Source organism: Somniosus microcephalus, chromosome 5 (assembly GCF_052327205.1).
Source record: "Somniosus microcephalus isolate GS21.2 chromosome 5, FLI_Smic_1.0, whole genome shotgun sequence".
NCBI lineage: Eukaryota > Metazoa > Chordata > Chondrichthyes > Squaliformes > Somniosidae > Somniosus > Somniosus microcephalus.
The window spans coordinates 74671545-74697691 of record NC_140991.1 but is presented as its reverse complement, the minus strand read 5'-3'; the positions used below and the strand labels follow the sequence as shown (position 1 = coordinate 74697691).

The window sequence follows — 26147 nt, the reverse complement described above, 5'->3', positions numbered from 1 at the left end:
GATGGTCCCTTTTCCTAGGGGCACATCAATATCAGATCGAACTCAAAGGTACAAAGCAACATGGTAATGCTGATGGGCTGTCGCACCTGCCACTACCTACAGCGGAAGAGGCACCGACAGTTGACCCTGTTGAGCTATTTCACTCGACCATCATCGAATGTTTACCGGTCACCAATGCAAGTATTGAGAGAGAAACCAGGAACGACCCGACACTGTCTCGGGTCTACGAATTGACAGTGAAAGGATGGCCAGCTCATGGTGAACCACTGTTACCGGCATTCTCAGCCAGACGAGAACAGCTGTCCGTCTGTCAAGGAACATTGATGTATGGAACACGGGTGATTATTCCTCCTAAATTAAGGGAGAGAGTTCTAAAGGAACTGCATGAAGGTCATCTGGGGGGAGTCAAGATGAAAAGCCTTGCTAGGGCTTATGTGTGGTGGCCAGGCATCGACCAACAAATAGAGGATCTGACTAAAAGCTGCTCAGGGTGCCAAAAAGTTCAAAATGCACCTCCAATTGCACCGCTGCATCCATGGGAATGGCGTTCAACCCCATGGCAACGTGTACATATTGACTTCGCAGGTCCATTCATGGACTCCATGTTTTTAATTGCGGTAGACGCACATTCTAAATGGCCAGAAGTGATTAAGATGGCGACCACCACCTCGGAAAAGACGATCGCAGTGCTAAGAACGATATTCGCAAGAAATGGATTGCCAGAACAAATATGTTCAGACAACGGACCGCAGTTCGTGTCAGATGAATTCCAGAAATTCATGAGGAAGAATGGGGTGAAACATTATACCTCTGCCCCATATCATCCGGCTACAAATGGGTTGGCCGAGAGATTTGTACAAACGTTCAAAAAGGCGATAAAGGCCTTGAGCGAAGACCAGATTCCACTACAACACAAGGTGGACAATTTCCTAATGGCATATCGAAACGCCACTCATGCAGTGACAAATCAAAGCCCTGCCACTCGGAGTTTCGAAATAGGACAACCAGTGTTAGCCCGGGACTATAAGAATGAGAAATGGCAATCTGGAAAAGTTCGTGCTAGACAAGGACCCCTGATGTACACGGTAGATATTGGTGAAAACGTAATACGACGTCATGCTGACCAACTTGTAGAATCGAGAACAAGGGTCGAACCCATGACTACGACAGAGACACCAGTGGAAGAAGTTAGTGAACCTGAAGCATCTACCTCAGACGCCAATGTATCTGATGATGTCCAATCCATAAGAGATCAACTAGATGAGTCACCCCAGCAACGAGAACCAGAGACCCCTGAAAGGCGTTATCCAACTCGGATCAGGAGGCCTCCTCAGAGACTGAATCTTTGAACAGATTTGCATGAAGTTGTATATATGTTATCCGCCTCCTCAGAGACTGAATCTTTGAACAGATTTGCATGAAGTTGTATATATGTTATCCATGTTATGTTTAAATTGGGATGTATACTGTTCAGCTAAAAAGGGAGGAATTGTTGTGTATGTAACCTGTACCACCTTAAGAGACTACCTTAAGAGATGGACTACTTTCTCTTGGCTACTGTATATTGTAGTACCGGTGGTGACCACACCGGTATATAAACTTTGTGTAGTAATTTGCTAAGCAGTTCAGCCCTGACCTTCGATTAGTAAAGACCTGTTTTAGTTATTCTTGTTGTCTGTGTCCAGTGATTTATATTAAGCATATCTGGAACATTCAGACTCAACATAGACCATATTGCCATACAAACAAAATTATAAGGAGATAGAGTAAATAGATTAAATTTTGATTGCACCATTGTTAGACAATGAATGTTAAATTTAAATTCTCAGTATATGTAAGAATTTAGTGTTCCAGAAATAGGAGTGTTTCTATTGTGAAATGCTATGATCGAGGTCCTGGTAGCACTATGCACCATTTTGTTTTATTCATTCTCATGATGTAGGCATTGCTGTTCCCTGCATCTCTGTTATGGTCCCCTGGGGTCTGTATCTAAGATTGTTGAAATCAGACATCATTATGACATGGACTCTGATACCTCAACAGCATTAATGGAAGCAATCCTAATAGATGCTCCAACTGTGCTCACCACCTATGTGCCTGAGGTCTCTCCTGCTGATAGCAATGAGTTACCTGAATACTGCCCACTGGCAGTTTGCAGAACCGTTAACTGTTGCTTCACAACAATGTACTGTGTCTAGTTGGTCATTAGAATCTGCAAGTGTAGCAAATTGCAGTGAGGCATACAAGGAGGCAAGTGACTGGTGCACCCATTCATGAAGTGGCCTCCATATCACAGCTAATCCCACATGGTCAGAATCATTAAATAAATCAATACACAGCAGCAGGCTACCTTAGGATAAAAATGGGTCTTAGAAAGTATCGGCGGCTTTACATTTGGCTTGCAGCCAGCTGCGCAAAGACTATACTTGGTGAACCTGCTAGTGCAGGTCTCATTTAATTTAAAATCCACCTGAAGAACTTGTGATCCTGCTATATTGATTCTGTTAGTACAAGACTTCAGCAGGTAAATAGGAATGAAATTTAAACCTGAAATCATTATTTATAAAAGTGATAGTTGTAGTATATGGATGTTTGTATAGTTGCTTGTTGCACTGAATCTCATTAAAACATGCAAATAAGGACTTGAGTCTTAGTTCCTTGTTTTGTACCACAGTCTTTAAAATTAATCAAACTGTTGTCAAAGTAACATTCTCTTCCATTTAAACTAGAAACCAGTGTCCCATAAAATTATATCTCACCAGTCTTCATAAATGAATACATAATAATCACTTTCTAAAAAGGTGGATGTATGACGACATGAGTTGCTAACATCGTTCCCTTTGTAGATCAAACAAGTACAGCCTCAGGCAAGAAATAGTAAGGTCAGAAGACGATGTGGTATTCATCATGACCTCAGGTAGATTCATCTGATCACCCAACATGATGAGGAGATAAGAGAGCACTGCACCTTGACTTCAGCACACAACAGCAGCATGAGAGGTGTTGCCTTAGGCAAGTTTAGTGGGGAATCAAATGAAAATACAATACCCGTTTGTTCAATACCTGAAGAATGATTACATTTATAAGTAGAAGTAGTTGCTTGCATTGTTCAAAAAATTTTCTTGATAACCTTGCTATATTGTGGTAAATCTTGTTAAATAAATGTAAATTTTACAAGATGTGGTATTCCTGACATGGAGCTTTACTTGACAGAAGTGAGGATCGGGTGCCGAGGTCTGCATGTCCAATTTGCACACTCCCAATTTTCCGGATATTAATCTTAATGGCTGGAGAATTAGGCCTGTGGGTCTCAATGCTAGATTCTCCAATCTATGCTTCTATCAAACAAAACACCAGGCTGGGAGGGTAGCGTAGTATAATTTACTCCATAGTGCTGTCATTGGGAGAAGCAAAGAAAACTCTGTTACAGTAAAGGGTCATCTTGTACACAGGTTGGCTAAATTTCCTCTGAGGCCTTCTGGGGGCTGGACATCAGATTGTAAGAGACCTGAAATAACTATACCTTTTCTAACCAATCCCAAAATGGGTCCCACCAACCACCATTCTTAAGGCTGTTAGCCTTCATTTACTGGTCGTAACAGCCACCATGGATCTGCCAGTCTTCCGAGGCCCAGGATGCGGAAACTCCTGGCTTGCAAATCCCTCCCCCAGTCCATCTACATCAGTTGCCTAGTTGGAGGTGGATTCCCAGCCTAGTTTGTGGCTCTTCCACTGCACCTCTGCTGGAGTTATAGCAGGAGTGTACTGAGGACTTTTTGGCTTGATGCCTTTGCGCAGAGAGTGGAATTCTCTGCCAAAAAACATTATTGAATCAAAGTCCATGCATTATTTTGAAAAGGAAATCGCTAGTTTCTTGAAAAAAAAATGAATATTAAAAAGAATGGGAGCAAACAAACATGGGATTTGGTAAGGTGGCTCACCACAGTTATACCACCGGCTGTTCAGCCCTTCCGAACGCCAATGCAGACTTGATGGGTCAAATGGACTGTTTCTGTGGTGTAACATTCTATGATTGCATGATCAGAACAGATGAAAGGCGTGCACATAGTGGAACTGATGGTTTTGTGGGAGACAAGGTTAGCGGAGATAAATGACAGAAAGCTGCTAAAATATGCTGAGTTAGCAGCTGAGTGCAGGATGGAAGTGTAAGGTTTGTTAAATTATAAGGAGAATGGGTTTCAGGGCACTAATGTCTATCTGGGGTTGGTGAGAATGGCAGTTGATCTGACACCATAGATTGAGCATTAATGATCTAGGGTCTGAAACCTTGATTTCTGGCACCAACTGATGCTTTGCATGGTGGGGGAAGCAGCAGTTATGCTGCTAATGCGATGTGTGACTAATCTGAAATATTTTCACAGCTACCATCAAGGTGAAATAAGGTCGTATTTTCATTACAAACATTGCAGGAAAAAAGTAAAAGATTTATTTTGCTATCCTGAAATGAGAATAGCAAGTGTGAACGCTTTGATTTAGCTATTTCAGAAAATATTATTTAGCTTAGCAAGGCAGCATGATGCTGAAGAACTGGAGAAGTAACAACGAATGGTACAGATATAGGAAAATAAATGAGCTGCATGAATACAACTGTGACATTACCATGGTAAGTAAAACATGGTAATTGCTATCTCAGAGTCACTGGGGTAGAACATTTTAATATTTGTGTCTGTCTTGTCTCTCATTGCTAGAATAAGTAATTTTTGTGACAATATTATGAAAGACCTGCTACCTCCATCCAGAGGGAAATGAGATATTGTAATCAGTATCTCTGTCTGTCAGTGAGATAATGAGAGACAGTTACTGGGTTTCAGCCCAGCCTGGTACATGGGTTCAAAGTATCAGCGCTTTAGACAAGTAAGATAGCGGGTTTATTCTAATAGTTTTAGTACAATAATATTCATGACCTTCTGTGTGACTGCGACATGGCACGCCTGGACGCCTCTTCATCGTCCTGGACACCTCTACCTTTTGATACGGTCAACCACTTCATCTTTCTCCCTTGCTCACCTCCATGATCTAAGTGGAGTGAAGGCTGTTAGAATGAGAGCAGCACACGTTCTAACGGGGCCTGTTCATCAATTTAAATCAATGGAAAATTACTGAAGCTCCTTGTGCTTCTTTGCCTGATTTTCCTGTATTCACTGCACCCATGTGATCCATTGGCCCCATGCAGCATCAGGAAAACCGACCCCTAAATCACCTTTGTGATAACTGGTGACTTTTTTGGGTGGAGGCGGTGTTGGGGAGTGGTCGATTTGGATTTGTTTTACGTTGAGTATTTCTCATGGTTCCCCTCGGAATTCTCTTGGTAGTTTATTTGCCTCTGCTTCTGCCAGTGGGACACAGCTGTCACTCAAAACTGTCTATTAGTGGTTTATTTATATTTCTTTAGTTTGATTTCCTCCCTTTCTCTTCTGTAGGCACTTATTCTTGCTGAGTTATGGAGAGGTATTGGCATACAATAACTCGGCGTGTACTCGAGCTCAATTGATGATCTCACTCTGGGAGGTCATAAGTGTAACTGATTTGGTAAATGGATAAAATCCACACTGGTATAGGGGGTTTTCTAATGCAGCTGGGGTTAAAGTGCTTGCGAACAATACTATAGTAGTTATTTTACTGGACCAGTAATCCAGAAGGCTGGACTAATGATCCAGAGACGTGAGTTCAAATCCCACCATGGCAGCTCGGGATTTTAAATTCAGTTAATTAAATAAATATGGAATAAGAAGCTGGTATCAGTAATGGTGACCATGAAACTATCGGATTGTTGTAAAAACCCCTCTGATTCACTAATGTCCTTTAGTGAAGGAAATCTGCCGTCCTTACCTGGTCTGGCCGATATGTGACTCCAGACCCACAGCAATGTGGTTGACTCTTAACTGCCCTCTGAACTGGCCTAGCAAGCCACTCAGTTGTAACAAACTGCTACAGAAAACAATAAGAAGAATAAAACCAGATCGACGTCGGAAACGACAGCGGCACACCCAGCCCAGTCAAACTTGCAAAGTCCTTGCCACTAACATCTGGGGACCTGTGTCAAAATTGGGAGAGCTGTCCCAATGACTAGTCAAGCAACAGCCTGACATGTTCATAGTCGCAGAATCATACCTTTGAGCCAATGTCCCAAACTCCTCCATCACCATCCCCGGCAGGACAGACCCACCAGAGGTGGCGGTACAGTGGTATACAGTCAGGAGGGAGCGGCACTGGGAGTCCACAACATTGACTCCGGACCCCATGAAGTCTCATGGCTTCAGGTCAAGCATGGAAAAGGAAACCACCTGCTGATTACCGCCTACCGCCCTCCCTCAGCTGATGAATCAGTACTCCTCCATGTTGAGCACCACTTGGAAGAAGCACTGAGGGCAGCAAGAGTGCAGAATGTATCCTGGGTGGAGGACTTCAATGTCCATCACCAAGAGTGGCTCAGTACCACAACTACTGACCAAGCTGGCAGAGTTCTGAAGGACATAACTGCCAGTCTGGGCCTGCGGCAGGTGGTGAGAGAACCAATACGAGGGAAAAACCTACTTGACCTCGTCCTCACCAATCTACCAGTTGCAGAGGCATCTGTCCATGCGAGAATTGGTAGCAGTGACCACCGCACAGTCCTTGTGGAGACGAAGACCCATCTTCACACTGAGGACACCCTCCATCGTGTTGTGTGGCATTACCACCATGCTAGAAATAGTAGATGCATTGCTGATCATCTTCCAACATTCGATGGAATCTGGAACAGTACCCATGGATTGGAGGGTAGCTAATGTTACCCCACTATTCAAAGAAGGTGGCAGAGAGAAAACGGGGAATTACAGACCGGTAAGCCTGACATCGGTAGTGGGGAAAACGCTAGAGTCCATGATAAAAGATGTAATAGCAGAGCACTTGGAAAACAGTGACAGGATCGGACAAAGTCAACATGGATTCACAAAAGGTAAATCATGCTTGACTAATCTACTGGAATTTTTTGAGGATGTAACTGGTAAAATAGATAAGGGAGAACCAGTGGATGTGGTGTATCTGGACTTTCAGAAGGCCTTCGATAAGGTCCCGCATAAGAGATTAGCATGTAAAGTTAAGGCACATGGGATGGGGAGCAAGGTATTGACTTGGATAGAGAACTGGTTGGTAGACAGAAAGCAAAGAGTTGGAATAAACGGGTCTTTTTCCGAGTGGCAGGCAGTGACTAGTGGGGTGCTGCCGGGATCGGTCCTTGGACCCCAGCTATTCACAATATATATTAATGATCTAGACAAGGGAACTAGATGTAATATCTCCAAATTTGCAGATGACACAAAGCTGGGTGGGCGTGTGTGCTGTGAGGAGGATGTCGAGAAACTCCAGGATGATTTGGACAGGTTGGGTGATTGGGCAGAAACATGGCAGATGCAATATAACGTGGATAAATGTGAGGTTGTCCACTTTGGTGGCAAAAACAGGAAGGCAGATTATTATCTAAATGGCAATAGATTGGGAGAAGGGGAAGTGCAACGAGACCTGGGTGTCCTTGTGCACCAGTCGCTGAAGGTAAGCATGCAGGTGCAGCAGGCGGTTAAGAAGGCAAATGGTATGTTGGCCTTCGTAGCGAGAGGGTTTGAGTACAGGATCAAGGATGTCTTGCTGCAGTTGTACAGGGCCTTGGTGAGACCACATCTTGAGTATTGTGTGCAGTTTTGGTCGCCTTATCTGAGGAAGGATGTTCTTGCCATGGAAGGAGTTCAGCGAAGATTCACCAGGCTGATACCTGGGATGGCAGGAATGACATATGAGGAGAGATTGGATCAATTGGGCTTGTACTCGCTAGAGTTTAGAAGAATGAGAGGTAATCTCATTGAAACTTATAAAATTCTGACAGGACTGGACAGACTAGATGCAGGAAGGATGTTCCCGATGGTCCGGGAGTCCAGAACCAGGGGACACAGTCTAAGGATAAAGGGTAGGCCATTTAGGACAGAAATGAGGAGGAATTTCTTCACCCAGAGAGTGGTGAACCTGTGGAACTCTCTACCACAGAAGGTGGTGGAGGCCAGTTCATTAAATATATTCAAGAAGGAGTTGGATATATCTCTTAAGGCTAAAGGGATCAAGGGGTATGGGGAGAAAGCAGGGACCGGGTACTGAATTTGGATGATCAGCCATGATCGCATTGAATGGCGGAGCAGGCTCGAGGGGCCAAATTACCTACTCCTGCTCCTATCTTCTATGTTTCTATGTAAATGGGGTAGATTCAGAACAGATCTAGCAGATCAAAAATGTTCATCCATAAGGTGCTGTGGACCATCAGCAGCAGCAGAATTGTATTCCACCACAATCTGTATCCTCATGGCCCGGCATATCCCTCACTTTACCATTACCATCAAACCAGCGGACCAACCCTGGTTCAATGAGGAGTGCAGAAGTGCATGCCAGGAGTGTCACCAGGCGTACCTAAAAATGAGGTGCCAACCTGGGGAAACTGCAACACAGAACTACATGCATCCTAAACAGCGAAAGCAGCATGCTATAGACAGAGCTAAGCGATCTCGCAATCAGCGGATCAGATCAAAGCTCTGTAGTCCTGCCACATCCACTCATGAATAGTGGTGGACAATTAACAACTAGCAGGAGGAGGAGGCGCCATTAATATCCCCATCCTCAATGATGGTGGAGCCCAGCACACGAGTGCAAAAGACAAGGCTGAAGCGTTTGCAACCATCTTCAGCCAGAAGTGCCAAGTGGATGATCCATATTGGCCTCCGTCTGACGTCCCCACCATCACAGAAGCCAGTCTTCAACCAATTCGATTCACTCCACGTGATATCAAGAAACGGCTGAGCGCACAGGATACAGCAATGGCTACGGGCCCCCACAACATCCCGGCTGTCATGCTGAAGACTTGCGCTCCAGAACTAGCCACACCTCTAGCCAAGCTGTTTCAATATAGCTACAACACTGGCATCTACCTGATAATGTGGGAAAACTGCCCAGGTATGTCCTGTCCACAAAAAGCAGAACAAATCCAATCTGGCCAATTACCGCCCCATCAGTCTATTCTCAATCATTAAAGTGGTGGACGGTGTCATCAACAGTGCTATCAAACGGCATTTACCAATAACCTGCTCACTGATGCTCAGTTTGGGTTCCGCCAGGACCACTCGGCTCCCAACCTCATTACAGCCTTGGTCCAAACGTGGACAAAGGAGCTGAATTCCAGAGTGACTGCTCTTGACATCAAGGCAGCATTTGACACAGTGTGGCATCAAGGAGCCCTAGTAAAATTGAAGTCAATGGGAATTGGGGCAAAATTGGCTGGAGTCATACCTAATGCAAAGGAAGATGGTTGTGGTTGTTGGAGGTCAATCATCTCAGCCCCTGACATCGCTGCAGGTGTGCATCAGGGCAGTGTCCTAGGCCCAACCATCTTCAGCTGCTTCATCAATGACCTTCCCTCCATCATAAGGTCAGAAGTGGGGATGTTCGCTGATGATTGCACCTTGTTCAGTTCCATTCGCAACTCCCTAGATAATGAAGCAGGCCATGCCCTCATGCAGGAAGATCTGGACAACATTCAGGCTGGGGCTGATAAGTGGCAAGTAACATTCACACCTCACAAGTGCCATGCAATGACTATCTCCAACAAGAGAAAGTCTAACCACCGCCCCTTGACATTCAATGGCATTACCATTGTAGAATCTCGCACCATCAACATCCTGGGGATCACCATTGACTAGAAACTTAACTGGACCAGCCACATAAATACTGTGGCTACAAGAGCAGAGGCTGGGTATTCTGCTGCGACTGTCTCACCTCCTAATTCCCCAAAGCCTTTCCACCATCTACAAGGCACAGTAAGCTGTGAGGAGAATACACTGGGCTTGATTTTGCCAAGCAAGAGGCGACGAGTTTGGAGGCATGCGAGGTGGATAAAATCGCAAAAATTGGCCGGCGGACCAGATCCCGCCTCCGAGCAATTTTCCCAAATGCGTGTTTTCTGACCCCTTTTCCATGCTGCCTCCAAGAGGCGGGCTAGGCCCTTAACAACCACTTAATTGCCTCTATTATCCCATTTTGAGAGGCCTTTCCGATTTTTAGACATTTCCACCATCCTACACGCCTCCTCTGGAACATGCCAGGTAATCCTGGCAGCCTCACAAGTGGATTGCTTATTAACAGCTGCAGCTCCACCATTACAAAGGAGTTTTCACCGATGATCATTTGCAGGTGGCAGAGCTTTGTTGTCTCAGGCCTGGGCGAACTTTTAGCAGGCCTACTCATTGTTGTGGAAGTTTGGAGCCTGACACCCATCTCCAGTGTGACCGCCTGGGAAACCCCTCTCCCCACCTTGACTGAGCGCTTCCTCAACTGAGGCATATACCAGAAGCATGGCGACCATTTAATTCCTTTCCTCCTGGACATCAAATTCAAACAAAGACCAGCCGCGGCAGCAGCAGAACCATGAACAACAGCAACACCAACAGTAGGAGCATCAACAGGAGTGCCAAGCTGCTAGTCACCCACCTGAAGCTGCACAGGCCAAAAGGTGCCAGCGCACGACAACATTGCTGCCCGGGATGCAAGGGACGCATTCATCTTGGCCAGATTTGGTGAGTCTGCACAATCAAACACTTTTTGTCTCGCACCTTCTTAGCAGAGCATCCACTATGGACAAGAATCTGCGGATTCCTATCACTCTGACCACCATACTGACAATTGCAAGGTGCCCTAAGCCCTCAATGTGAAATTCCAATTTGTGAAATGACACGGGCCACAACTTTAACAGTTTGCCATCAAATCTGTTTATAATACAATGACAATGATGGCTGGTTCAAATACAAAACATCACTGATGCGCTATCAATTACTCATAAAAGACTGAGAGTTAAGAGAGTAACTAAAGGCTTTTATTAACAAAAGAATGAAGGTCTGCCTCAAGTGGTCGACCGGTCCAGAATATAAAGGGGCTGGGGAGCAGTCACCTTTATACTAGGACTTGTGGGAGGAGTCAGCCGAGGCATGTCCAGGCATGTACACAGTGGAATACAAACAGTGGTTTACCACAATCACAGCACCCAAGTGACTACCCTTGTGAGTACTTGTGCTCTTAAGCATGCTTCTATGTGGTGCTTCCCCTGTGGCTTCAGCAGATGTGGAGTCCCCTTGCTCACTTTCTTGCTGCTCCTGTCTCGACGGCTTTGGCAGCTGTCCTCTGGAGTGGCGAACATGTGCGGGCTCGCCAACAGTCTGCTGCTCCTGCTGCTGTGCAGGGCCTGAGACGCCCATCTCAGTTGGGTGAGGACTCTGGTGGGGCTATGACCGAGGGCTCTGCAGTGGTATGGTCGTGCGAGCGCTTGGAGAGGAGCCCCCGCTTCCTTCTTCTCTGCCACCAACATCCCTCTCATGGGTCAGCCCCACTTCAGAGCTAGCAAGTGGCATGACAGCACCTTGCTGCACTTCAGGGGGACCCATGAGGACCCGTTTCTGCACTGGAAGTCCTACTCCAGAGGACTTCCATGAAGGTCTGGTTTGTATGCTCAATAGCTGACCATCACTCCTCAAGAGATGTCATTCTATTCTGACCAATTACCATGTTTTCCATACCCTGGTGACTAAGCTCCTCCATGACGTAGCCATCCTCTCCTCTACCGTAGCCATCCTCTCCTCTACGGTAGCCAGCCTTACCATGGAGTTAGCCATCCTTTCCACGGAGGTTGCCATCCTTTCCGCGGTGATGCGTTCATGCGCCAATGCCTCCCCAAAGGCCCTGCTCATGTTTGCGATGGACCCCTCCATTCGCTCCACACTTGCAGTGACCCTGGAGACAAAACCTGCCAGAGACTCCTGCACCTGTTCCTGGAGTTCCAGCACCGCTTTCCTTCTGGATGGACTGAGAGGCACAGGGTCAACATGCTGCTGAGCCGAGCTGGGAGAGTCCTGCGCCCTCCGACGAGGACTCTCCACTGCTGTCCCTGTCTCCACCATCTGCTGATGCTCACTTGTGAGCTGTGATACACCAAGTGACAACACTACTCTATGTCCCGAAGGTCCCACCGAGGAGTGAGTGTCTGCGCTGGTGCTGGGTGCGCTGAATTCTGCTGACGCTGCGCCCTCAGAGGTTGCAGCTTCCTCTGAGGAGTCTGGAAGCTCAGGCTCTTCCTCCTGGACAGTGGGGACGGGGGCTTTCGATGGCACTGTGGGGGAGTAAAGGAAAGAGTTGGAGATGTGAGGTCATGGTTATATACACATTGAATATTGCAGATGGTCATAAGTCAATCTGTTAGAGCATCAGATTAATTATCAGTGACTCATGCAATGTCAATGAGAGAGATGCCAAACTATTCTGTCACCAGCTTGCTATGATGCGCCCGTCTGTCCGTCTCCCACTTGGGTATCATCCTCGATCCCAGCGATTTCCAGGGCCGCCTCCTTCCGGGGAGTGAGCTGGGCTACTGAGGGTGGCCCTCCTCCTGTCATGGCTCTTTTCCTCTTATTGTGGGCTCTCTTTTCCTGCGATGAGGGACATAAGTGGAGTTTGAGTGAGAATGAAGGAGTGAGTGTAGAGAATGCATAGCATAGATGCTTAGAAGGAGACAAAGGATCGTCCCTGTGTGTTGTAAGTTGTTGTTGTCATTGCATCACAGTGATGGGGAGAGTGAGGGCTGCATGATCGAATAGTTAAGTGAATGTGACCACAGAGAGGGAATGGGTAAGGGTGCAGGGATGTCAGTATCAAGTGGGATGTGGAGGAAGAGGTTGGTGAGGAGAGGCGATGGGGATCAGATTGAGGGTGATGGGAAAGTCATACATACTTTTCCTGTGCGGAGAAGGTCATGAAACCTCTTCCTGCATTGCAGCCAGGTTCTGCGACTCATTGAAATGGAGTTCACCTCCTCGGCCACTTGCAGCCACACAGCTTTTGTCTGCTGGGGTGGCATTTTTCTCCCTGAGGAAGGGAACAGCACCTCCTTATTACATCTGGCTCCGTGCACCAGAGCTTGGAGGGAGGGCTCATCAAACCGAGGTGCACACTTTTGCTTGAACGTGGACATTGTCAGGAAATCAACTCCTTCATACAATTTGCAAAGCATTTGCAGTCTCCAGAGGAAGCAAGGCTGCTTGCAGGCCTTAAATCCAGCAGCATTGATGACATCATCGGAGGCGACTTTCTGTATGGAAAGACTCAATGTGCCAGTGGTTCCCACACGCAGGAAATCAATTGCCCAATTAGGGGGAAATCCCACTTTTTCAACACTTCACTTAGGAGTCGAGGTCCTGACATGATTTCCACCTGACACTCCCCAGCCCGTCCACACTGACAAAATCCAGCCCAAAGAGTCTGCAAAGGGATATAGATAGACTAAGTGAGTGGGCAGTAAGGTGGCAGATGGGGTATAATGTAGGGAAATGTGAGGTTATTCACTTGAGTAGGAAGAATAGAAAAACAGAATATTTTTTAAATGTTGAGAAACTTTCAAATGTTGGTGTTCAGAGAGATTTGGGTGTCCTCGTGCAAGAAACACAGAAATCTAGCATGCAGGTACAGCAAGCAATAAGGAAGGCAAATGGCATGTTGGCCTTTATTGCAATGGGGTTGGAGTATAAGAGTAGGGAAGTCTTGCTACGATTGTACAGGGCCTTGGTGAGACCACACCTGGATTACTGTGTACCGTTTTGGTCTCCTTATCTAAGGAAGGATATACTTGCCTTGGAGACGGTGCAACGAAGGTTCACTAGATTGATTCCTGGAATGAGAGGGCTGTCCTATGATGAGAAATTATGTAGAATGGACCTATACTCTCTGGAATTTAGAAGAATGAGAGGTGATCGCATTGAAACATACAAGATTCTGAAGAGGATTGACAGGGTAGATGCTGAGAGGTTGTTTCCCCTGGCTGGAGTGTCTAGAACTAGGGGGCATAGTCTCAAGATAAGGGATAGGCCATTTAAGACTGAGATGAGGAAGAATTTCTTCACTCAGAGGGTTGTGAATCTTTGGAATTCTCTGCCCCAGAGGGCTGTGAATGCTGAGTCTTTGAGTATATTCAAGACTGAGATAGATAGATTTTTGGACTCTAGGGGAATCAAGGGACATGGCGATTGCACGGGAAAGTGGAGTTGAGGTCGATGATCAGCCATGATCTTATTGATCGAGGGGCCGTATGGCCTACTCCTGCTCTTACTTCTTATGTTCTTACGAGTCAGGAGTGTGATGGAATACTCCCCACTTGCCTGGATGAGTGCAGCTCCAACAATACCCAGGAAGCTCGACACCATCCAGGACAAAGCAGCCCGCTTGATCGGCACCCCATCCACCACCTTAAACATTCATTCCCTCCACCACTGGCGTACCGTGGCTGCATTGTGTACCATCTACAAGATGCACTGCAGCAACTCGCCAAGGCTTCTTCGGCAGAATCTCCCAAACCCACTACCTCTACCACCTAGAAGGACAAGGGTAGCAGGCGCATGGGAACACCATGACCTCCAAGTTCCCCTCCAAGTTACAAACCATCCTGACTTGGAAATTTATCGTCGTTCCTTCATCGTCGCTGGGTCAAAATCCTGGAACTCCTGAAAGGATTATTACTAATCCTAGCCCCTTTAGGGCTACCCCGGATCAGGCGTATTCCCCAGATGTTCACTTTCAACTAAAGTTTGAGGTAGCCGAATCCTAAAGATGCTTAATTGGGTGTAAAGGTCCAGACTATCTCTCCCTAAAGGAAAGGAACAACCTGAAAATGTTACCGTCCTCCAGATAGCACTTTTAATAAGTTTAGCTAGACTGTAACCTTCCGGATATTAGGAGGGTCCGGAAAACTCCCCCAGAATTCTGCAACTCCTCACCAAGGAGCGTACAGAGATTGAGTTTGCGAGTTTGATACAGAAGTACCATGTGAGACAATTCTAAAAATATATAGATTTATTAAAGAACCGACATGTAATTTATAATTCGTGATTCAATCGCAACATTAACAGTTCCAAATGCAAAAAGCTTACAATTCTATCCTTATTCTCAAATCTTAACTTCGCTAGTTTTACAGTTCTTAGTTTATTCCAAGATTTCCACCAAAATCAAATACAATACCTTGATCCCCGAGGTACAAAGAGTTGAAGACTTACAGAGCTTGCCTCTGAAGCCGAGAATCGCTTTGCCCCTTTACAGCAAATGTATCATCCCATTTGAAAGTTCAATTTTTACACCTTTTTGCAGTGGTATTTCCTTTGAAGTTTTCTGCTGATATAAACTAATTATCTCTAGTCATTTTTCTGCTGACCCCTGCTATTTTTACAGTTAGATCAGCTTGTAGCATTAAGAATTATGTCTCTACCCTTAGGTGTTCGAAGCTTATCATAAAAAACGGTGTGGAGCAGGTGCATCTATTTGATGTCATGCTTACCAAAGTCTTCTATGCAATTCTTGGTCACCTCAGCTGGTTGTAACACAGAATTATGTCTCCTGTGTTTCATTTGATGAAATTTTTACGAAGGCATATGTTTCTTTAATCTTATGTGATTCTTTCCGAAATGTTGCTTTAAGACACCTTAACAGGCTTCAGACTTTCAGGAACCTCCAACCTCCTGTTTCAATAAGGCTATTGATTCAGTGTCAACAACTTATCTTATCTCAATAGCCTGTATGCTGTTTACAGCTTCTCCATTGTTAGGTTTTTAGATTTTCAAGCCCAGTTTGTCATGTTTTAATAAAGTCAGAATTCTTTTATAGAATGGTGTATTTTTCTGAATAGGTATATTGCTTATTCCTAACACTCCCTCCCTAACAGCACTGTTGGGAGTACCTTCACCACAAGGACTGCAGCAGTTCAAAAAGGTGGCTCACCACCACCTTCTCAAGGGCAATTAGGGATGGAAAATAAATCCCCACACCCCAGGAACAAATAAAAAACCAAATAGACTACCTCGTTTGCTGCCAACCATTTTATTGCAATGGTAATAGCCCTATTTTAAAACTGAGGCTTTTCTCAGTTGCTATGAATACCGGGCTAGCCTGGCTTCTCTAGGTATCTTTTGCTTTCCCTTACTCCATTTTACTGTGAAGACAGAAAATGAAACATGGGGGAAAACATTTTTTATGGGAAAAGGAAGGCCGAGAAAAGAATATAAGAAAGAGGTGAGAAGAATAATACTTTTTAAAGCCAACAGGTCAGGCCGCATCCGTGGAGAGAGAACATTTTCTCTCTCCAAGGAAGCTGCCTGGCCTGCTGAGTGTTTCCAGCATTTTCTGTTGTTTCAGATTTCCAGCATCCGCATTATTTTGCTATTATACTTTAAAGCCACATGGGCATTCTCTGTAGACCATGTGATAAATGCAGTTTAATGCTTCTAGCCATTTAAATTTTTGGTGCAAACGCCTGAAAATATCACATTTAGGATTTGTTCAATCTTTAGGGTTAATGATACTGTGGCCTAGAAATTGGGCCGTGAAGCGCCCATTTTGGAGGCACTATGCAGGTACCAAAATGGCAGCCAGGAAGTGTGCCACCAGCCATATTGGGTGAGAACAAACAAGGTGTCCTTTACCCAAAGGCGTTAGCTCTTTGCATATGCAAATAAGGGGGCTGATACCTGCTTGAGGTCCCCACTGCAATGTTGACTTTCTCTGAGGCAGCCACGCCTTTGCAGGCTGCACTCCTGGAAACCAGCCCTACAAAACGCCTGCAACAAAAAAGGTAAGTTACTGATCTGAATGTGGAGCCGGGAGCTGCTCCTCCCGCCCCCACGTCAAAGGACCTTCCCGATCACCATCGCTCCCGACCCGAGATTCCCCAACCACTGTGACGCCAGGTCGGAGTGGCCACTGAAGAATGCTATTTCCCAGAGGGTTCCTTAAACAAACGTTGGCTCCCTCGTTAACATCTGAAAGGGCCTAACTCCTGTTGTAAACGACCACCTGGGATGCTCAAGAATGGGCGCAAGGAACTTAGCAGTAGCCCGAATAGACGTGCAGATTGGGCGTGGACCATCCCACTGCTATATTTGTCAGCATTGCGCCTGTTTTGTATAGTTGCCTGTGTCTGTTTTGTCATCCTTCTTGAATATGGGAACTATATTAGCCTGGATTAGCATTTGGATCGAGTCGTTTAAATGGCATTTCAGGAACCTAATGGCAGGCCAACGGACACAAATATTCCCTACAAATACTCAGGAGGTTGGGAGATAGGGGAGAAGGAGCAATTTCAGGGATATGATGGGAGAGGAAAATCTTGGGATATGTTAAAAAGATACATGATTTTAGAGATGAGAACACTTGGAAGAACACGTATAGATGGGACTAAAGTTTGGGGTGGGGGATCTCAGGGACATTTATGTGTCGGGTATGACACTGGTGATCTTGGAGATTCAGCTTGGACCAGATCAAGAATCTTGGAAGTGCAGTGCAGTTGGGAGAGGAAATATGGGTTCAGGTGCATTTGGCTGGATTGCACTTTGGGATTTGTGTTGGGATGGAAGGGAGAGAGGAAAATCGATTCCTTTATGTTTTGCACGCATGGGCAGGACCACCCACTTTAGAGTCATAGGGGGAGAAATTCAGTAGGTTGCGCCACCCGTTAATGCCTTAAGAGGGCGCTAAGTGGGTCGCAAGCCAACTGGCGCCCGGGCGCGGCACTGCCCACGCCTCCCGCTAAATTCCGCGGGATGTTAGTGGTGGCGCTAACCGTTAGCGCTGCGCCGCTGCCGATAATGTCATCGGTGTGCGCAGCGCCCCGCTGACGCCCCGGCCGTGATATTTGGCAGCGCCCCCTGATTTCCTGCCGGACGCTATGTCCGACGGGTTCAGGGGGGCCTAACTGCGGCCGGGGAGGCGCAAATTAAAGGCGAGGTGCGGGGCGGCCATTTTTGTTGTTGGCCGCCTGCCAGCACCTGCCTGCGCTCCCGTCCCCGGCCTCCTGAACCCCCCCCCCCCCCCGCGGAGTGCCAGCTGCGCTCCAAGAGCCCGGCACTTCTCCTCGGTGTCGGGCTCTTTTGCCTGCACTCCCGATCCTCAGGGGCCCAGTTGGGCCCCAGATCACGCTGCACAAGGCCCCTCCCCTTTAAGAAGGGGAGGAAGGCCTGCAATACCGCAGCGCGACGTGCCGCAGCGTGTGGCGTTGCGGCACGTAGCGCCACAATATTCACTCGCAGCGCCCGAAGAGGGAGGCGGGCGCCTCCAGTAGCGCCGCGCTTCCCTTTGGGGTGCAACAACTCAATTTCCGGTGCGGGGGCGCGAATGTTTCCGGGGCACTACTTTTAGTGCCCTGGCGAGGCTGGCGCCCCAAATGGGGCTATACTCAATTTCTCCCCCATAGAGTTATACAGCACAGAAAGAGGTCCTTCGGCCCATCGTGTCCGCGCCAGCCATCAAGTCCTATCTATTCTAACATTATCAAAGCATTAAAACCAAATTCCACTTTAGTTTATAACATGACCAAGAGGTTCAGCAGAACACCTGAGCACCTTTAAACCCGGCTTGGCACTGCATTGGACTGGAGTTATACTCTAAACAGTGTCAAACCTAAGTGATGTAACATAGCCTTGCAAAAGGAGGCCTCCTACTACACATTCCAGTCATTACAAACAAACTTTTGTGTGGCTGCAAAACAAACAGAATAATTGCTTACTTAAAATGGGTCTCCAAAGCTAAATGCTATAGCTTTCAGATCTAACCCTTCACTCTTATTGATTCTAACATCCTTGCAGTAGACTATGGGAAAAGAGGTTTTGAACAGGTTAAACCTTTTTAAGTAGAGGGTAAATAGAACAGGGTGAAGATTAACTTGTTTCAATGAAGCAGAAAATTATTCACACCATGAATAGAAGTCCTATGCAGATTGCTTTGGGTATAACAATATAATTTCAATACAAAAAGAGAATGAAACACTAAAGAAATTTGCATATAGTAATTGAGCGTTTTCTTTGCATGACGGCTCGGATCTAGACAAGTAGAAAAATGCAAAGCCATTTTTTTTTGTAACAGTCATTCTTCAAGCTGGGAACAGGTTTTCAGTATATTACTTTTAGTTTGGTTGAAATGTTTCTTGACATCAGAAATAGGTTTTGCCAACTGAACTGACCTAATTTACCACCAGATAGACATGATTTAAATAAGAGCATTACATAACACTAAGGGGTTGAATTTCCAAGGAGGTTCTCCCAATCGCTCACCGTGACTTCAGCGGAAACCTCGAAGAAACAGCATAAACGCCATTTGCGCCATTATTCTGTGGCTTCCATGACTGTTCCGCTGATGTTATAGCGAACAAGCAGGAGAACCCCTGCAGAAATTCACCAACCATCATTCTTGCAATTCTATTATAATAATCAGTGAGATTTATTTGATAATTAAATTGGTTTGTGGCATATTTTGCAATACACTGGACCATGAATCCCTGATACTATCTTAATTGCTGATATTGATTTCAAGATCACAGTAGCAGCAGGGGTTGTGTGATGCAGTTGGTTAGCACACTGGTCCAGAAGTTACTGTCTGTAATAATCGCAGACAAACATTGAACATGCTCACAACTTTCTTTTGTCTGCCATTTTAGCAGCAACATATTTAAAATACGCAGGTTAACATCTTTGTTAAAATAGCGAGTGGGGGAATGTCACATGATTGCTAATACCATGAGTAGTAATTTCTAAATTAGTATCTTTCCCCTCTGGGGGCATCACTGCAAGTTCAACACAAACTAATCAATAAAAGTATCCTCGCTCTGCTTGCTGCAAGGCTTCAATGTACAATAAGACTTGGGCAATGTAATGGGCATGTATCCACAAAACAAAACTACCCCTACTTTGGCATGAAATTAGCAATCTCTTTCAGAAAGTCCACAAAGGTGACTGGTGTGGGAAATGGAAACATTTCACTGTTGTAGGGGTGTTTTTCTGAGATTGAGACCAAAGTACATTTTGGGGCAGTCTAGAGAGAGCTTTACTCTGCCTCTAGGGGGTGAAATTGGTCTACGCCAGTAATGCAAAATGGCTCACAGCAAATCGGCATCCCGTTTACACCACGCCTTATAAAACTGGGTGGGTTGTAAAATGGGCTGCCAATTCGCTATCAGTCCATTTTCTGCTAATTAGACCAATTTCACCTCCCTAATCTCTGCTATACCTGAACTGGGGTGCCTGAAATGGGAAAGTTTTCCATTTCCCAGCATTAACCTCTCTCGGTGAATATGCAAGTTCTCCAATAAAAATGCACCAGCCAAAGTTAGCTAAAGGAATTCTTTCCATTTGTTTTCTAAATAGATGCATGATTATAAGAATGGAAATTTAAAGTTAACTTGGCTTTATTTTTTTATATACATGTAGGTGTTCCAATGGATTTGATCGTCATCGACAGGATTGGGTGGATAACAGTTGTCCTGATGAGGTACATTGTTGCATTGTCTGAAGTAGAGTTGAGATGAGTAATAAAACAAAATTTAAATTATAATACAATTTTATTAGATTCTCCACCTCATTAAACCCTATTCATGAAAACCCACTGACTGTAACATTACTAACTGCTTTAATGGCATTGAAGCAAAAGGATGAATGGTTTTCAGTCTTAAGATGAGCTCTATCTAATCTTATCAGACAGTTGTGCACATTAAGATATTGTGATAAATGTTGTGTCCAGACAGTGTCTCCGGTGGTACTTTCATAGACTTAATAATATTGCCTACTGCTTCTCTGAGTAGTTGCTTCTCTGAGTAGTTGCTTCTACAGAGTAATTGGTTTCCGCACTTGGCTGGTGCTGAACTGCTTTTCTCTCTGCTACAGTCTAAAGATAAGACATGTGACATCAAGCCTGGGGAAGCAACTCGAGCTTCTTCGACAACAACAAGCGTTGCAACATCAGCTACAAAACCCAGAATCCCAAGCACCACGTCCACAACTGCTTTCACATCTGGTCTTCCTACTTCCAGCCTAACCACAGAAGGTATGGGAAAAGATAAATAGACCTGTTCATGGATCACCAGTACGGAAATACCATGGCAGCAGCAGATACTTTGATGGTTAAGAACCTATTTGTAGAACCTAAATGTTGGTTTTAATGGACCAATTATACTACAGGTACACTATCCCTTATCCGAAAGTCTTGGGGCCAGCTGAGTTTCGGTTTTCAGATTTCAGAAGGTATTATTATAAGACTGGGAAATTTGTATTTAATATAAATTGTAAAAGTTAAGGCTACCTCTTGCAACTGTTCCGTGTCTCATTCCCCTTCCTGCTTCTCTGGAAAGCCGGATATCGGCTGACTCCTACTAAGCTGGCCCGCAAATCAGGTTGGGGGTCGGGTGGGGGGGGAGAAAAGAATATCGGACGGGTCGGGGGGGGTCGGGGTCGGGGGGGGGTCGGGAGAAAAGAATATCGGACGGGCCGCTGCAGCTATCGGACAGGCCGCTGTATTGTTGGGTTCACTCTCCCGGTACCTCCTTCACACTGCCCGGCTCGGCCTGCAATCTCCTACCCAGGAGGGAACTCTGTGACCCTCTGCCCTGCTCAGCGTAAGTCATGCGCCACTCTGGTCATGTCGTGCGCACGACTTACGCTGAACAAAAAAACTTTCGGTTTTTAGAGGTTTTCGGTTTTCGGAAGTTCGGATAAAGGATAGTCTACCTGTACACAGTTTGCTTTGATTTTGAAATTATTTTGGCATCACAAAGTGTATAGTGTAATTTGTGTACAAAGTTATCCAAATTAAATTTTGGCCAAGCAGTATGAGATCACATCAAGGAGGTAGTCTCACAAAACTTCCACTTCACATCAAGGAGGTAGTCTCACAAAACTTCCACTTCAACCAGTGCAAAGGTAAGGTTAAAAAGACATCTATTTAATCTTCTTTATGTTGATAATAAAGTGGCCAACTGTTCCGCCAGCTCATAACCAGTATTTAGATGCTGGTGATTGGATCACTGCTTATGTATGCGTGCATGCATCCGCAGAACTGCATTTTCACTGGTCAGAAAATGACATAGAGCCAACTCAGGTGGCTCTCTGAAGCTGGCACATATTCATTCAATTTCAGTGATAATTCTAAGTTCTTTTGTTCAGGTTTATGAAGTATTTTACTCCTATTTCTGAGAGTTCATTTCACATGTCCACTAATCTGAGGGGGAAAGTTTTTTTTTTTGCAATTTCAGTCCTGCTCGAGGCTTGTGAATTTTGTACTCGTGTACCGTTCCATGATACTATAAATAAAATCACTGACTGCTCTAGTGAAGGATACTGTGTGTTTTTAATAGATTCTCTTATGTTAATATTTTTGCCTAAATTATCATAAAATGTTAAGAACATAAGAAATAGGAGCAGGAATAGGCCAGGTGGCCCCGCGAGACTGCTCCGCCATTCAATAAGATCACGGCTGATCTTCGACCTCAACTGCACTTTCCCTCCTGGTCCCCATATCCCTTGATTCCCTTAGAGTCCAAAAATCTATCGATCTCAGCCTTGAATATACTCAAATGACTGAGCATCCACAGCCCTCTGGGGTAGAGAATTCCAAAGATTTACAATCCTCTGAGCGAAAGGAATAAGTGAAAATAATTGGCAGCATTTCAATAAGGAAGACGTATATTGGCTAACGTTACAAGTATTCTTGATTGGAATCAAATATATTTAAAAATGGAACAGATGTAGTGTTGGTTTCCCATTTTGTGTATCTTGTGTCCACATGTCAAATCAATATAAAACATGATAGGCGACAGCAGAACAATGTAATGTTTTGCTGCTTGTAATTTGACATTCTAAATCGCAGGTCATTGTCTGTCTGGTCTTTTAAAGGTCTGTGTCTCAGTATCATCAGGGGTAACGTGTTCTTGCATCTCAGGGCTTTTATATGGCAGATGGAGCACTTTTTCATCAGGAAATCCTGGGATTTTCTCTGCATTCAAGCATTTAGCTCCTCACTGCTCAATATGTTCTTAAAATACAATTATGCAGCAAAAATCACCGAATGATGCTTTTAAACAGCTGAATGTTTAATACTGGGGACAGCAAGGAGGAGGCTGTAGAGCAGGGCTAATCAAATGGTAGACGAGGTCTGTATTTAGAATGAAAAGCCATTTAACCTCCTCTGTCTCTCTCCCCTCCCCGCCCCCGCCAAACACAAATATCATTGACTCCCGAATTGCCCCTTAATGCTGCACGTGACTCCTCGCTGCCACTGCTGCTTTTCTTGGGGATCCGACTCCACTGCACATTGTAGGTGCGGATTCCTGATCTCATGATAGTTTTGTGAGATCGGGATTTTGTGTCCACAGCATGCAGATGAGTCCAAGCAAAGAAGCATTGGCAGGAATGAGTCAGAGTGGCAAAACAGACGGCGAGTGTTTCTGAGAACTGGATGGTGAAGGGTGAGAAGTTTGTTTCCTTGAACTGAGGGCAGAGGATTAGGGAGAATAGGTACATAGAAACATACAAGATAGGAGCAGGAGTAGGCCATTCGGCCCCTCGAGCCTGCTCCGCCATTCAATGAGATCATGGCTGATCATCCAAATTCACTACCCTGTCCCTGCTTTCTCCCCATATCCCTTGATCCCTTTAGCCTTAAGAAATATATCTAACTCCGCCTTGAATATATTTAATGAATTGGCCTCTACTGCCTTCTGTGGTAGAGAATTCCACAGGTTCACCACTCTCTGGGTGAAGAAATTCCTCCTCATCTCAGTCCTAAATGGCTTACCCCTTATCCTTAGACTGTGACCCCTGGTTCTGGACTCCCCGACCATCGGAAACATCCTTCCTGCATCTAGTCTGTCTAGTCCTGTTAGAATTTATTAAGTTTCAATGAGACCCCCTCTCATTCTTCTAAACTCCAGCGAGTATAAGCCCAATCGACCCAATCTTTCCTCATACGTCATTCCTGCCATCCTAGGTATCAGCCTGGTGAATCTTCGCTGCACTCCCTCCATGACAAGAACATCCTTCCTCAGATAAGGCGACCAAAACTGCACACAATACTCAAGGCGTGGACTCACCAAGGCCCTGTACAACTGCAGCAAGACATCCTTGCTCCTGTACTTGAATCCTCTCGCTATGAAGGCCAACATACCATTTGCCTTCTTAACCGCCTGCTGCACCTGCATGCTTACCTTCAGCGACTGGTACACAAGGACACCCAGGTCTCGTTGCACTTACCCTTCTCCCAATCTATTGCCATTCAGATAATAATCTGCCTTCCTGTTTTTGACACCAAAGTGGACAACCTCGCATTTATCCACGTTATATTGCATCTGCCATGCTTCTGCCCAATCACCCAACCTGTCCAAATCATCCTGGAGTTTCTCGGCATCCTCCTCACAGCACACACGCCCACCCAGCTTTGTGTCGTCTGCAAACTTGGAGATATTACATCTAGTTCCCTCGTCTAGAGTTCCAGGATTTTGATCCAGCGACAATGAAGGATCGGCGATATACTTCTAAGTCAGGATGGTGTGTGACTTGGAGTGGAACTTGGAGGTGGTGGTGTTCCCATGCGCCTGCTGCCCTTGTCCTTCCAGGTGGAAGAGGTCGCAGGTTTGGGAGGTGCTGCCAAAGAAGCCTTGGTGAGTTGCTGCAGTGCATCTTGTAGATGGTACACACTGCAACCACGGTACACTGGTGGTGGAGGGAGTGAATGTATAAGGTGGTGGATGGGGTGCCAATCGAGCAGGCTGCTTTGTCCTGGATGGTGTCGAGCTTCTTGAGTGTTGTTGGAGCTGCACTCACCCAGGCAAGTGGAGAGTATTCCATCAAACTACTGACTTGTGCCTTGTAGATTGTGGAAAGGCTTTGGGGAGTCAGGAGGTGAGACACTCGCCACAGAATACCTAGCCTCTAACCTGCTCTTGTTGCCACAGTATTTATGTGGCTGGTCCAGTTTAGTTTTGGTCAGTGGTGACCCCCAGGATGTTGATGGGGGATTCGGCGATGGTAATACTGTTAAATGTCAAGGGGAGGTGGTTAGACTCTCTCTTGTTGGAGATAGTTATTGCCTGGCACTTCTGTGGCGCGAATGTTACTTGCCACTTATGACTGCTTCATTATCTGAGGAGTCGTGAATGGCGCTGAATACTGTACAGTCATCAGCGAACATTCCCATTTCTGACCTTATGTTGGAGGGAAGGTCATTGATGAAGCAGCTGAAGATGGTTGGGCCTAGGTCACTGCCCTGAGGAACTCCTGTAGCGATGTCCTGTGGCTGTGATGATTGACCTTCAACCACCATCTTCCTTTGTGCTAGGTATGACTCCAGCCAGTGGAGCGTTTACCCCCAATTCCCATTGACTTTAGTTTTACTAGGGCTCCTTGATGCCACACTCGGTCAAATGCAGTCACTCTCACCTCACCACCGCAATTCAGCTCCTTTGTCCATGTTTGGACCAAGGCTGTAATGAGGTCAGGAGGAGCGTGGTCTTGGCGGAACCCAAACTGGGCATCAGTGAGCAGGTTATTGGTGAGTAAGTGCCAGTTGATAGCACTGCAGATGATTCCTTCCATCACTTTGCTGATGACTGAGAGTAGACTGATGGGGTGGTAATTGGCTGGGTTGGATTTATCCTGCTCTTTGTGGACAGGGCATACCTGGGCAGTTTTCCACATTGTCAGATAGATGCCAGTGTTGTAGCTGTACTGGAACAGCTTGGCTCTCTTCATATCACGTGGAGTGCATCGAATTGGCTGAAGACTGGCTTCTGTGATGGTGGGGACTTCAGGAGTAGGTCGATATGGATCATCCACGCGGCACTTCTGGCTGAAGATGGTTACAAACGCTTCAGCCTTGTCTTCTGCAGTCGCGTGCTGGGCTCCACCATCATTGAGAATGGGAATATTCATGGCACCTCCTCTTCTCGTTAGTTGTTTAATGGTCCACCAACATTCACGACTGGATGTGGCAGGACTGCAGAGCTTTGATCTGTACAGTTGATTGTGAGATCGCTTAGCCCTGTCTATAGCATGCTGCTTCCACTTTTTAGCATGCATGTAGTCCTGTGTTGCAACTTCCCCAGGTTGGCACCTCATTTTTAGGTATGCCCGGTGCTGCTCCTGGCATGCTCTTCTACACTCCTTATTGAACCAGGGTTGATCCCCTGGCTTGATGGGAGTGGTAGAGTGAGGGATATGCCGGGCCATGAGGTTACAGATTGTGGTGGAATACAATTCTGCTGCTGCTGATGGCCC

The 26147-nt window shown here is 45.8% G+C and overlaps 1 protein-coding gene across 1 annotated transcript in view; it reads left to right on the top strand.

The window, feature by feature from the left end:
- plxdc2b (plexin domain containing 2b) overlaps nucleotides 1–26147 on the top strand; it is a 615561-nt gene that overhangs the window by 463464 nt on the left and 125950 nt on the right. Inside the window, exons 10-11 of the mRNA XM_085987831.1 lie at nucleotides 20313–20373; nucleotides 20766–20925. Coding sequence (XP_085843957.1) covers nucleotides 20313–20373; nucleotides 20766–20925 — 221 coding nt within the window. The remainder of the gene's footprint in view (nucleotides 1–20312; nucleotides 20374–20765; nucleotides 20926–26147) is intronic.